At 42.1% G+C, this 13250-nt stretch overlaps 1 protein-coding gene across 1 annotated transcript; it reads right to left on the reverse strand.

The window, feature by feature from the left end:
* Window positions 1-400: 400 nt before the first annotated feature.
* On the reverse strand, window positions 401-12001 carry LOC104427138 (protein ACCELERATED CELL DEATH 6). The gene is made up of 3 exons (XM_039305032.1): window positions 11347-12001; window positions 1631-2151; window positions 401-1141 (listed from the first exon to the last, which is right to left on the reverse strand). Exons 1-3 carry the CDS (start codon window positions 11999-12001, stop codon window positions 401-403), a joined length of 1917 nt encoding a protein of 638 aa, XP_039160966.1.
* Between the last annotated feature and the right edge of the window lie 1249 nt (window positions 12002-13250).

Below are 13250 nucleotides of genomic sequence, written 5' to 3' on the forward strand. Positions count from 1 at the left end.
GCTCCAAAATTAAAATATGAGAACATATAAATGATGAGGCAAAGAGGACATGGAAAGGTTTGAACCCAGCAGCCCAATACCTTCACCTGACGAGATCACCAAGAGAAAGCCAACTTTGAACCCGTCGACTATTCAGTTGAACCACATTTATTTAAAAACTTAACCAGTCAACTAGGATATATCGACTACTACATACCATATTAATTTTTTGATGTGAGATTTCTTTAACATAACTCACATGTGTATCATAACAATAATAACATGTAAAATTCAGTGGTAACTTTAACAATGACCTTGGATCTGACATAACAGGAAAACAACTGTACATTGATCCACATACATAAAGGAAAATACATATTATTTAATACAGGTCATAGATAATATCGAATGATCAATTGAATCAGTGATTTGGAGGATGTGGCGCCTCCCCACATTTCGCTGCCGTCGAGTCATTGGTCTTTGATTTACTGGCATCATTATAAACGGATGTGTCAACTCCCCACAAAGAAATGTAAATGAGAATAATCCCAAGCACCAGACGACGACAACAAAGGCCGCCTATCACAAGTAAGGGAGGGAACTGTAACAATGAAGCAACTGAGATAATGAGGAGGAAAACAAGTCCCAAATAAAATATGGCGTTGGCAAGCCAAGGGAGTTTGCTAATGGTCAAGGTGACACCAGTTAAGAAAGCAACCGACATTGCCGGGAGTGCAATTATTAGTGGCAGTGTTGAGTTCGCGTATGCAGATGCCACAGCTCCGACGTCATTTAGCCGCACCAAGTAGAGTATGACAACGACGATCATTGAGCAGAACATTGCGATGGTGTTGCAAATCACGAAAGCCTGGAACATTCTCTTGTCCAGCATCGTAGCCATGCCCTGGTCACCTTTGGAGGCCATGTCCGAGCCGTTAAATCCTCCAGGAACTGCGAAACCAGCTGCAAAAGTCACAGTAGCCACAAGCATTGCCACCACCATACGGGAATTGACAAAATCCCTGGTTGCATCCCTGTCTGGCTTCGTTTCGGGCGAGACAAGCTTTTCATCTCGAGCTTCCGGTCGAAGTATGAGCGTGTCTCTGTCAGAAACTGAAGATTCCCAAATGTCCGAGCAAGCCAACACCATGTATGCCAATTCCTAAGATGGGAAGAATATAAAATGGAAAAAAGAACAAGCTTATACCATATTGAAAACGGGAATGGACTCTGGAAACTTTTACTAAAGATGCAGAGTCTGCTCTTCTAGAAGAATTGACAACAAAGCACCAAGTTCATTTTAGATGAGAAAAGAAGCATCAATGAAATGTATGCGGTCAATCCTTTCATAGGTCGACATAATGATAACGTTATGAGTTTGTGCAACATTTCGCCTCTTTGACCCCTGGCTTTTTATGAAAAAATGGAATGCAACCTTGACAACCCCTGCCTTTTGTACATGACCGTATTCATAGGCTCAATTAATCAGGATATATAAATTGTGATCTCCACATTATCCAAGATATGTAACTAAATTAGAGACTTGTAGAACATCAATTCAAGAGGAGTCTTGGCTATTCTAGAAAATTAATTAGTATACAAAATCTCCAATAAGTTGATAGATAAAATAGTAACCGTTCATGTTACCTACATTCCGAATTGTATGCTCCCTTGCCATGCATTCTACAGCAATGTTGTAAGCGGTCAAGCATATGTTGTTGGAAGTGGTGAGTCGAATTCTTTTATCCTGCAAAAGATGAATCAAAGCAGCGGGTTGTGCATGCATCGCAGCCAAGTGCAAAGGTGTATTTCCATCATGATCCATTGCATTTATGTGCTCTCCCAGTTCTGGATGTCTGAGTATTTGTCTCACCGCTGAAGCTCTTCCAAATTTTGCTGCGACATGAAGAACGGTTTGTCCTTGTCCATTTGGCAATTGCGATACTGGATATAGCTTTTTGATTAGGTTAACATGGCCCCTCTTGGCCGCTATATGAATGGGAAGATCCCCATTCATGTCCCGTTCTCGGGCCAAATATTCAATTTCTGGTAGTAAGATATCGAATACTGGGGACCACTTGATGTAAGCACCTAAATGGAATACATTGTACCCTCCTGAGTCAATCATTGCAAATAGCTTCTTGTTCCATTGGAGTATCTTGGCGACTAATTCTGGGATCAGGAGCACCAAATTAGGGCCACATCTACGTAAACACGAGATGGATTGACAGTCGCCCATGTTGGAATAGATTGCAATGCTAAAACTAGTTGTTATAATTTTGACTAAATAGGGAAGCCTTGATCTTGCTCAATTCATGGCTTTTTCTCCGTATTAATTTTCATTGCGCCATTCTGATTTCTGACTTAATCCATGCATAATTAATGACATGACATATGCCATATCATTTAGTAAGGCTTTCTGATGGAAACCTTAATACATGTAGCATTACTCATTCATTTATACACACAATATACACGACCGGTAAGACTATTTTGTATTATGGGAAAGCGGCATTTCTCTCACTTTTGTATTTCTTAAATTGTCCTTGCTTTACGCACATAACAACCCACTTAAAACTATCTTTTTACACAGCCATGTTACTACACGCATGGGTGTGTGCCAGTACATGATTTGTTCCATATTGAATGTGCTGTGCGCGTAATCATATAAATCCAAGTTATGACAGCCACAGTGTTGATCTGTGATGACATAAACACAGTGGTGGACAACAAAACAAGTCCCCTTTCACTGCCAGTACTGCCAGTAAAATCTACGTCCAAAATAATAAAAGCTCGGTGACTTTTGCAAATTAATTATAAGAGGTCCTTCCTAACGGATTTGCCTCTAAAGTGACACGTGACACGTAGAACTCTAATTTGCAAGAAATTAATTATTTTTCTTGCACCATCCACTTATTTTGCTTCGAATTAGGGTTTATGTTTGACTCATTCAATACCATGATTTTGACCTACCATTTCCGTCCAAGAGGGGAAAAGGCATACATTTAGGGATATTGCCTAAATGATGGGTCTGTAGCCCTCGATTAAGCACGGGCTCTCCTAAGCTCTTATCTCATGTGACATTAGGATATTCAATCTTAGTCTAAATTGGCCTTATGAAAATTTTAAATGAGTCACTACTAGTCTATTAAGGATACCTCACTACTTATATAACCAGTGAATTTAGGATTAGTGACTTGACTACACTAATTATCTAACTAACATCATTTCAATACCTAGCCTTGTTCAATCATCAATAACATGTTCAAGCAGCCTTGATTTTTGATTATGATCCTAAAGGTAAGTGTCCATTTGAGCATGCAAATGGTTTTTGTAGGTCTCATTTTCATTAGGGTCTAAACTAACCCCAACCTATTATGGGAAAGGGAAATTAACAAATGATTTTTTGAAAAGTGATGTGGTAATAAAACAACCAAAGTCCAAATTGCACTAAAATTTAACACGAGCAACCAAACATTTACATACGTAAATTAAATATGCAAATCAAACATGCAACATAACCAATGTGCAAACAACAAAGGCCTAATTATATTAAGAAGGCATGACATGGCAATTCTTAACCAAATTCTTGCATATGTTAATCTTCAAAAATTTAATTTTTTATAAAAAAATAACCTTTTAATATAAAAAAATAATATAAGACAATAAACTACCCAAGTCGGATCTCCCCATCCGACCCGGCCGGGACCGACCGGGTCCACGAATGGACTGGCTCATCAAGCCCGAGACAAGCCGGCCTTAACATTTAACCCAACCTCGCCAAGCCTAGACCCAAATTTTGGCCAACCCAACAGTAGCCTAGAGAAGCAAATGGAACCAGACCAGCTCTCTTCCCCCGACCCAGCTCCGACCACACAGCCGACCTGACTTGCGCCCTCGCCTCTCGCAACCCCCCAACGGAGATGGCCCAAACGAGCGGCACCACTAGTCTCGGCCTGGCCGCAAGAGCACCCGGCACTGCCTGTCACGCCTCGAACCCCGAGCGAGTGCCAATCCTTATTTGGTCAATAATAATTTGCGACTTCCCAGGACGAGTCATCGACCCTTTCCATTTTATTGCACATGCGGAAGTGAAAAGAAATCCCCTGACAGTAATCATCTCGGGATAGAAAAGCAGGATACGAATTCACAAAACAAACATGCTTTTATATTCACATAATGTCAAGTACAAGGTCTATGACCAAAAGGCCACAAAAACTAGCTTTCCAAAAAGAGACGGTCCTAACTGACCTACACTTCACATCACCTCCTCTCGGCTCCCGGTCCTCCACTCGACGACTTTGAAAATGTTGTCCCACAACGGGGTGAGATATAATCTAAGCGAGTCTAAGCTCTAAACCCCGATTAGGAGGGAAATACGCTCGGAAGTGTCATAATCACATAATCACACAATCAAGGAGACTTACCTTGTCTTAGATTCACCCTGCAGGTTAGTACAATTTCTAACTCAGATAGCATGAAAACATGAGCAATAAATAAGCTCCAACAACTGGAACACCATGCTCAATTAATCATGCGTTCCTAGTTTTGATTTCGGCATATAGCACAGCCTACTCTCTGTTCGGCGGTCTTCTGGCATTGCCAGACATCGTCTCACCCCATTAAGCACGGCACGTCTCTTTATCAGACGACTTTCCCGAAGGAGCAAAGGGTCCAGAATCTATAGCAACCAACTTCCAGTTGACCGGGGGTATCCCGAATAGGGATAACGTCCAGCTTAACAGCTTGGGATGATTTCTCTTAACCATCACACGATCACTCAAATATGGCCCAGGGTACCGTGCATTGCACTCAAATGCTTCAATTAAAATGGTGAGCATGGCCTTTTCTTCGTATTAGAAATTCACATGAAATTACTCGTGTGTGGGTACACGGTCAACTTGACCTTAAAAATTGATATTCTTCATTTTTGAAATCCTACTATTTCATATAGTACTAAAAACTATTTTCGGTGCCAAAACCCGACATCTGGGATTTTCTGAATAAATATTGAAAATTCACAATTTTTGAAATTAAATACCAAAAATCCAATCAGCACTCAATTTGCATAATTTAAAACTCAATTTCAGAATTTAACCACACCATTGCAATCAAGCACTAAATTCCGGTCACTCACTATCCCGGCCTAATTTCCAGAAAATATTTAATAATTAAATAATTACTGAAATTAATTAAATAAATCAATCTAAATTCTAAAAATACTAACCTAGGCTAGAATCATTAAATTAATAACCAATACGGACCCGGAAAATTCCCTGTGCCCTTCTAGATAAATAGTACAATTTATTTAGGCCTTAGCTAAACCATGCTAACCACCTAACATGCTCAATTAAATAATTAAATTTCTAATTTAATCTAACTAACCACTTAATTCCTAATTAAATAAATCTAAACACCCCTTAGACATCACCGGTTAATTGCCGAAACTGGTTCACTGCAACGACAGAACGGCGGCCGAAATCTGAATTTTCGGCGGCGATGGTGGACTTGGGCCGGGCCTAAAAAGGGCCCAACAAATCTCAGTCCAATTTGAGACTTGCTTTTGAATTGGACTGGGCCTAAAGCGGGTTGACTTCGGGGGCTTGGGCCTCAAAATCGCGGGCTTCTGATTCTACTGGGCTTCTAAAAGGCTTGGGCTTGCTGCTGGGCCAAGACTTGGGCTGTTGGACTTATTTAATGGGCTGAGTAATTGCTTCACTGGGCTGGACTGCTACAAATTTTCGTGGGCTTCCAATGGCCCAACTGCTGGGCTCACTCAGGCTGATATGGACCGAAATCTGGGCTGGACGGCCGAGCTCCGCTGGACAATTGCGAGCTGCTGGAGAAGACCACGCAGGATGGAGCAACTTCGCTGGGTCTTCAAGCTGCTTCGTTGATGGCTGAAATCGAGGACGCAGAACCGGATGAACCCGAAGCAACAAGATGGAGCAGACAGCTTCGGTGGGAAAATGAAGATGCGTGGACGAGGAGAGATGGACGGTCGTGGCAACGAAAGGAAGGAGGAGACGCTGGCAGCTGCTTCGGACGGGTGGCTTCTGCTTCGGTCAACAATCCGGCTGTGGAGAATTCGCTGGGTTTGACCAAGCAAAACCAAGACCGAAGGATGGAAGTGGCTTCGCCAGATTGTTCGGTGAAGATGGGGTCAACAAACCGCCTTTGCTGGATGCTGGTGTTGACTCCATGAGTGGGGTTGTTCGGTGCGAGAGATGGGCAGGCGTTGGTGGTTTTGAAGGGGGAAAGGAAAGATAAACGAAGGAAAATGAAAGTGAAACAAAGCTGAAGGAGCTGTTCGCATAATCGAGGAAAGAGAGAGAGAGAGAGAGATTAAGGCGGTGAGATGGGGATGCAGCTGGCAAGGCTTGCTGAAGGAGGGGGAGGATAGCGACGGGAGCCAGCTGGTTTTCTTCAACCAAACGATTGGAACAAGGCTTAAAATTCCACAAATAATATCCCTTGCATTAACTTAATGTCCCCTAATACTTTTCCACTTATAATTTCTCTAAATTAATCAATTTTGAAGCTCAAAATTGCTGCCCTCATAAAGCTCCGAATTTCCATTTTTAGTCTTCAATTTCCTCACTCAATTTCCCAAATTAAGGTCCATTTCGATGAAGAAAAATTCCGAACAATTTTCTATAAATCCCCGACACTCACAGGCTGAGTTTAGAAGTCCAAATTTCCATCAATTTAGCCCATCTGAATCTTCGCTAATTTTCCGCAACGTCCGAACCGATTTTTCATAAAAATCTTGAAATCTCTGAAAATTCTTTGGAGGATGAGTCGATGTTCCTAAAATAGCTCGTGACACTATAGAACTTTCAATTCCTGAAATTGGGTTCAAATTTGTAGTTATTTTCAATCCGGCACGCTTTTAGCGTGACCTAATCTACCGGGTAACTTTTAGGAATTTTTTTGGCGCAATTGACCAGTGATCGATTTATCTCGAGTCACACTGTACATCTTCGACACATTGGCGACTCTCGGCTGTCGTGAAAATATCAAGGTTTCAAATACGGACACAAGGTACCAAAAACGATAGAAAATCAATTTAGTGTCGATCGACGAGAATTTTGCAATCAGGTGGAATCACCCACATTTTGATCACCTATCTCAGTCGAATCGACTTATCTCTGATCTTTGATCGATTTTTAATTGTGCCGTAATGACCCTTGCAAATTAGCATGGTCGAGCAGTCGATTCCTGGTCGAATTCTCAAGTCTTTTGCGTTAAAATCCCTTAATAATTTTTCCAGATAGTCTAGTTATCTCTTGAGTGACTGGCTCAGAGAATAACACTATAGACGTGTCGATGAAAGGCCCGATTTATTCAATTGAAATCATATTTGAAAAATCAGGATGTCACACTACCTCAGCCTCCGCCTGGCCAGCCATCTCCACTGGCCTGAGACTCAGCTCGGCCTCCTCATGCCCAAAGCTCGGCCAAGACTCGACTCAACCGCAATCGGCCAAACTCAACCCCACGCCTTGCCTCGACACCTCTCGACACCCATCTAGGCCGCCACTCATCTGTCGAACTACACACTGCCGGCCGATCTCTACACCGTCGGCCAAGCACCAAACAAAGGAGAAGAGGGGGAAGGCCGAGGCGAAACGAAATCACGGTGGCCCCGAACAAACGGAAAACACAGAAATCACACAAAACGAATCTAACTCAGGCATTTCATCGAGCATTTGGAGTACATTAGGGTTAAAAAGAAAATAAACGAACCGACCTGTGCTCGATTCACGTCGGGACTCACGGCAATCAACGAGCAACAACCCAAAACTGCAGCACACATACGGACGGGACCGAATTCGTGCAAAACCGGACAACGGCAACCCCCCATCCGGCGAGCGCGACACAGGGCAAAACAAGGCACAAGAAAGGACAAAACAAGGGGCGGTCGGCGGTGCTCCCTACCCGGCTCGGTGGCGGTAAGTGGGGCGAGCTCGATAGATCGGGGCGCGCCTGGTCGCCTTGCGCGCCTCCGAGCCGGGATCCCGGAAATCCACACGACCGAAAAAAAAAGAAAAAGAATATATATATATATATATATATATATATATATATATTGCACCGAGACTCACTGTGGGGAAAAGGACGCGTTGGCGAGGGTCGTCGGCCAAGGTCCAAGCGCGGTGGCTACTGGAGGAAGCCTCTCACTATCGGCCTCGCTCTCTGCTCTTTGTTTCTCGCTCTCTCCCTCTCCCGACCACACTCTCTCTCTCTCTCGGTTTCTCTCTTGGCCCCCCAACTCTCCTTTTTTCCTTCTCCGATCCCTCTCTCCATCTCTCTCACTTTTAGTCCCTTTTTAAGACTCCCGCCGGTCCTCTCTCTTTGGCGTCCCTCCAAAATGGCCCCGGATCAGTCAACAACGCCAGCTCCTTTTCTTTCTATTTCCAGCTCGAAGCTGCCACTAATCAATCTGCCCTTCACCTTGACTCTATTCGTCGCCCATTCGCACCGCGGGCGCGTGGAAGAAGACGAGAGCAAGGGCTGGGCCAGGCTCGTCCGTAAAAGAAATATGGGGCCGGGTCGACCCGGCCCCCTTTCGCTTTTTTCCTTCTTTCTTATTTTCTTTAAGAAAATTTTAATAATAATAATAATAATAATAATAATAATAATAATAATAATAATAATAATAATAATAATATTGATAAATTTTATTACTATTAATGCAAATTCTCTTAATTTCTAGTGCTGTGCAATTTAATTATTACATTTTCATTTAGGGGTTAAAGCTTAATCCCTAATTTTCTATGTAATTTAGCATTAAATGTATAGCAAAAACTTAGGTGTCCACACATGACTTTTTGTTGAAAAAAGAAAATCATTAGTCTTAATTAGATTAGTTCTAATGAGTTGAATGAGCAATCATTAAAATTCTAATGTTTTCTTTAATGCTTCCTATAATGTATACTCTAATATTTGTTAAGTACACATATATTTCCCCGATCATATAATAATGATAATTAAGAATTTTCTAACTGTTATCGAGTCCCCTACATTTGACATCAATATGTAACATTCACATTTATTATATTTAAAATAAATGCAAATATAAAAACAGTTAATAGTACCAAAAATAAAATAAAATCTGATAACATGCACACCACATGGACGCCAACATACACACCACATGGATGCCAACATAGCACATGAACGTCACATGTACACCACATGGACACCAACATACACACCACATGGACGCCAACATAGCAAATCTAATAACAAGTTAATAGAACTTATGGTCATGCCAGCTAATGATATTATAATTTTTTAACGGGAGGATTACATTAAATGAATTTTTGAAAGTTCAATGGCTATATTGAATAAAAAAAAAATATTTAGCCATCACATTCAATATTGAAGAAAAGTTTAGGGATCATCCATATCATAATCCCAATAATTAATAGAAATTGTTTTATTTATTTTGTCATTTAGATGACTATAAATGAATAAAGAATCAACTAACGTTCTTTCAATAGCCAATTTAACTTGTTTAGTCTCTTTTATATCGTGCTATATCCAAATTGACAAATTACATCAACTGATGTTGGAAAATTCCTCGATTACATTTTTTATAGACTAAGTGGAAAAATTATGTATATTATGATTGTACTTGATCCAATGTATCATGATTATTTTAAAGATAAATAAAGAAGTCGGGGTGCAATGGACGATCGGCACAACCACCCCCCTTCCCCGGGCCAATGCTTAGGCTGTTTGGCAACTTGCCCAACAAGTAACAATTTCTGATTTTTGTTCCCGAGAATCAGTTTGGGACGAGAAACGCGTTTGGTAAAATTTTGTTCCCAGGAACAGGTTTCGGACAAGGTTTGAGAATCTAAAAATTTGATTCTCGGAAGAGAATCGAAAAGAGAATCAAAACGGTAAAACATTGTTCTTCTCTTTTATCATCTCGGTTGCCATTCGCCATTGCCCGCCGCCGTCCGCCGCCGCCGCCGCCCGCCGCCGCCGCCGGTCGCGGGTCCGCCGCCGGCCGCCGGTCCGGCGAGATCGCCGGAGGCTCGCCGGCCGGGGCGAGGTCCGGCGAGCTCGCCGGGAGGCAAGCCCAGCCACCGGCGAGGCTCGGCCTCGCCCGGGCGAGGCCTAGCCTCGCCGTGGCGTGCCGGCCTCGCCCGCCACCACGGCCGAGGCCGACCCGGCCACCGACGGCTGGGCAAGCCTCGCCGGTGGCCGGGCGAGCCTCGCCGGCAGGCGGGCGAGGCTCGGCCTCGCCCAACCCCGCCGGTGGCCAAGCTGGCCTCGCCGAGGCCGGGCGAGGCCGGCCTGCCACGGCGAGGCTCGGCCTCGCCAGATCGGCGAGGCCGAGCCTGGGCGGGGCTGGGCGAGCCTCGCCCTGCCCGGCGAGGCTCGGCCGACGAAGGCCGACCTCGCCGAGGGCGGCGGCGCTCGGTGAGCGTCGCCGGCCTCGTCTGGCCGTCGCGCGGTCCGGCGACCGGCCAAATGAAGAAGAAGAAGAATAGGAAAAAAGGGGAAAAAAAGAAAAAGAAAAAAAAAAAAAAAAAAAGGGAAAAAAAGTAAAAAGTAAAAAGTAAAGAAATTATTTAAAATTTATTTAAAAATCAAAAGAAATTATTTAAAATTTATTTAAAAATCAAAAGAAATTAATTTGGAACAGAATCAATTAATACGGTACCAAACGCAATTCTATTCCAGAATAAAAAATTTTGAACAGTTACCAAACACGTGTTTTTACTCAGAATCAGTTCCCGGGAACAGAATCAAAAAGAATCAGTTCTTATCAGAATCAGCTCCCGGGAACAGAATCGTTACCAAACGCGCCCTTAAAATCCTACAATGAAGTCCAACATCCAAAACTCTGCTAGGATTTGAGATGGTTTTGAGATTTATCCGACTAGTTAATATGAAACCAGAATGTGATAAATCAAACTAAATTTACTTTGTTACAAAACTAGAAGTTTAATTTCGTGAACCCTCAAACAAGATCAATTGCAATCTAATCATCAACAATAATCGTTGCAAGTGTATCTTTTTCCATCTGTCATTGTTAGTTTCTAGATTTTTATGATTGCTGATCTTAAATGTTTGTACTTTGTACTTTTTCTAATCAAAGATCAAGAACAAATGAGTTTTAGCCAATTGGTTCTGTTTGTCAATTTAAGTATGTTCAAATGTGAGATAGTTTACTTATTAAATGAATCATATGGCTCATTGGATATATCCAACTAAACGGGGTTTGGAATTTTATATAAAAACCCATAACGGGTTTGGTATGTGGGGAAAGTCGTTGCACAGATTTGAGACGATATCATTTTTCACATACATAGATAGTTCTCATAGGCAGATTTAGGCACGTACCATCGTCCCAACGTACAATAGCACCATGAACGGGCGGCATGCCTTCTATCCTTGATGGTTCGAGCGAGAGTGAAAATAAAACCTCATGTATAGCGGAGTTGTTGGTGTCGAGGGCCAGGTAAAGGGGAGATTTCCCAGCCACGTTCTTCCAGTACACAGGCTCCAAATCTTCTCTCAACAAGAGGCGCACCATGTTGACGTGACCATTGAACACGGCCTCGTGCAAGGCAGTGTTTCCATGTTTGTTCTTCATCCTCAGGATCCGATTATTGCCCTCAACATTGGGCAAGTCTCTTGCCCGGCAAATCAACATCGTGGCGGCTCTAGATCCCCCCGCCTTAGCGGCCATGTGGAGTGGGGTATCTCCCCATTCATTTTGGGCTGCTATGAGGTGGTCACTAACATGATCAAGCAGAAGCCTTAGGATGTCGTACTTTTTGGCGGCTGCTGCAATGTGGAGCAGTGAACCACTCCATAGGCCCGAGAAATTGAAAATAGCAGACGGATCGGTTTGATTGGCTATCGTTTTGATCTCGGAAATGAACTCTTCCGCGTCAGCGCGTTCGATGACGTCAGCCAGTTTTCGAGCATCTGCATACGTTTTTGCTGGATCTTGTCCCTCTGTGGCTTGCACAGCTGCCAATGCATTATTCATTCTCCCCGTAGACTATTCCAAATTTCTTCTTCTACCAAAGAATCCATTTCGTCCTCCGACAATTCCATGGAACCTCCTCCCTCATCCTTCGGGAGCTCCTCCTTGATCGACTCGTTCATGCCAACTTCCTCCCCCCCTATAGGTAGCTTTACGTCCTCCATCGAGCCTAAGCCATTCGAGTGATGTGGTTATTGCAACTATAGTTTATTTTATATATACTTCTACAAAAAGTCTCTCGTATTATCTTGTAATGATCCAACCAATACATCTTCAAAATAAACATGCTGAAAAAGTATATACAATACATGAATGTTATAACTATCTCATATTGCATCTGCAGGCGCACAACCTAATTGTCATGTTGTTCTTGTTAATATAATTAGTAGCTAATTATCTTTTTCATTTGGACTTAATTGTTGTCACAATTTCAGTCTTTCAAACTCCAATCAGTCAGAGTTGTGTGTATCAAGTATTCAATGGAAAAGAATAAATTTTCTTAGTTAAGTCAGTGGCCCTTATTGAGATATAAGGACGTGACATCTTTAATGCAAGGATTTGAAAATGAGTGTAATTGCGACATTGTTAAGCAATCGGTAAGTGTTTCTTTACTAATTTGTTTGGTTGAATACGAGCACAATTTGAGAGTGATACTGTCTTACAATTGGCCAAGTATTCAACTGCCAAAACTTTGGATTTCTAATAAAAGATTCAAGCTAAACGATGAATTTACTATTTAACAGGGGTGGCTTCCAGTTCGAGGAGCTCTGAACTAGTCAAACTTCAAAAAGAGAGACTCTTTCATATGATTTTTTTTTAAAAACAAATTTGGCAACCACAAAACAACATCAGTCAATGAAGATTTGTTAGCACCGATTTGCAATTTGCTCATATGCTGACTAAACCTCTTGATAACAATAGGTTTCTATTTTGATGGATGAAATCGATGTTTGTTATCCTTTTGGTTAATGTTCACTTTTATTTATATTTATTTTTCCAGAATATGCTTTGTAGAGCACTCTTGTCTATAAATAAAATGGATGATTTTGGTTATATGGTTTTCATCCTCCGGGTATCTGATGTTATTGCTTTTTGATGGAACAAAAAGGGGGAGAACCACATGCTCAGGGGAGGATCACACACTGTGTACTTATAAAGGGGAGTTTATTATGTTTTGCACACATATTTTATATGGTCTATTAAAATGTCGCATGTAGAAGCATGCATGAATCATCTCTGGTTTTACAGTTAA

Source organism: Eucalyptus grandis, chromosome 11 (genome assembly GCF_016545825.1).
Source record: "Eucalyptus grandis isolate ANBG69807.140 chromosome 11, ASM1654582v1, whole genome shotgun sequence".
NCBI lineage: Eukaryota > Viridiplantae > Streptophyta > Magnoliopsida > Myrtales > Myrtaceae > Eucalyptus > Eucalyptus grandis.

Bases quoted from the DNA above. Each gene is read 5' to 3' on its own strand.
- LOC104427138 (XM_039305032.1), bottom strand. From the start codon at position 12,001: ATGAATAATGCATTGGCAGCTGTGCAAGCCACAGAGGGACAAGATCCA. The intron at 2,152-11,346 runs GTACGTGCCTAA...TCCTGATCCCAG, and splicing joins TATTGTACGTTGGGACGATG to AATTAGTCGCCAAGATACTC. The intron at 1,142-1,630 runs GTAGGTAACATG...TTCCCATCTTAG, and splicing joins GGGAGCATACAATTCGGAAT to GAATTGGCATACATGGTGTT.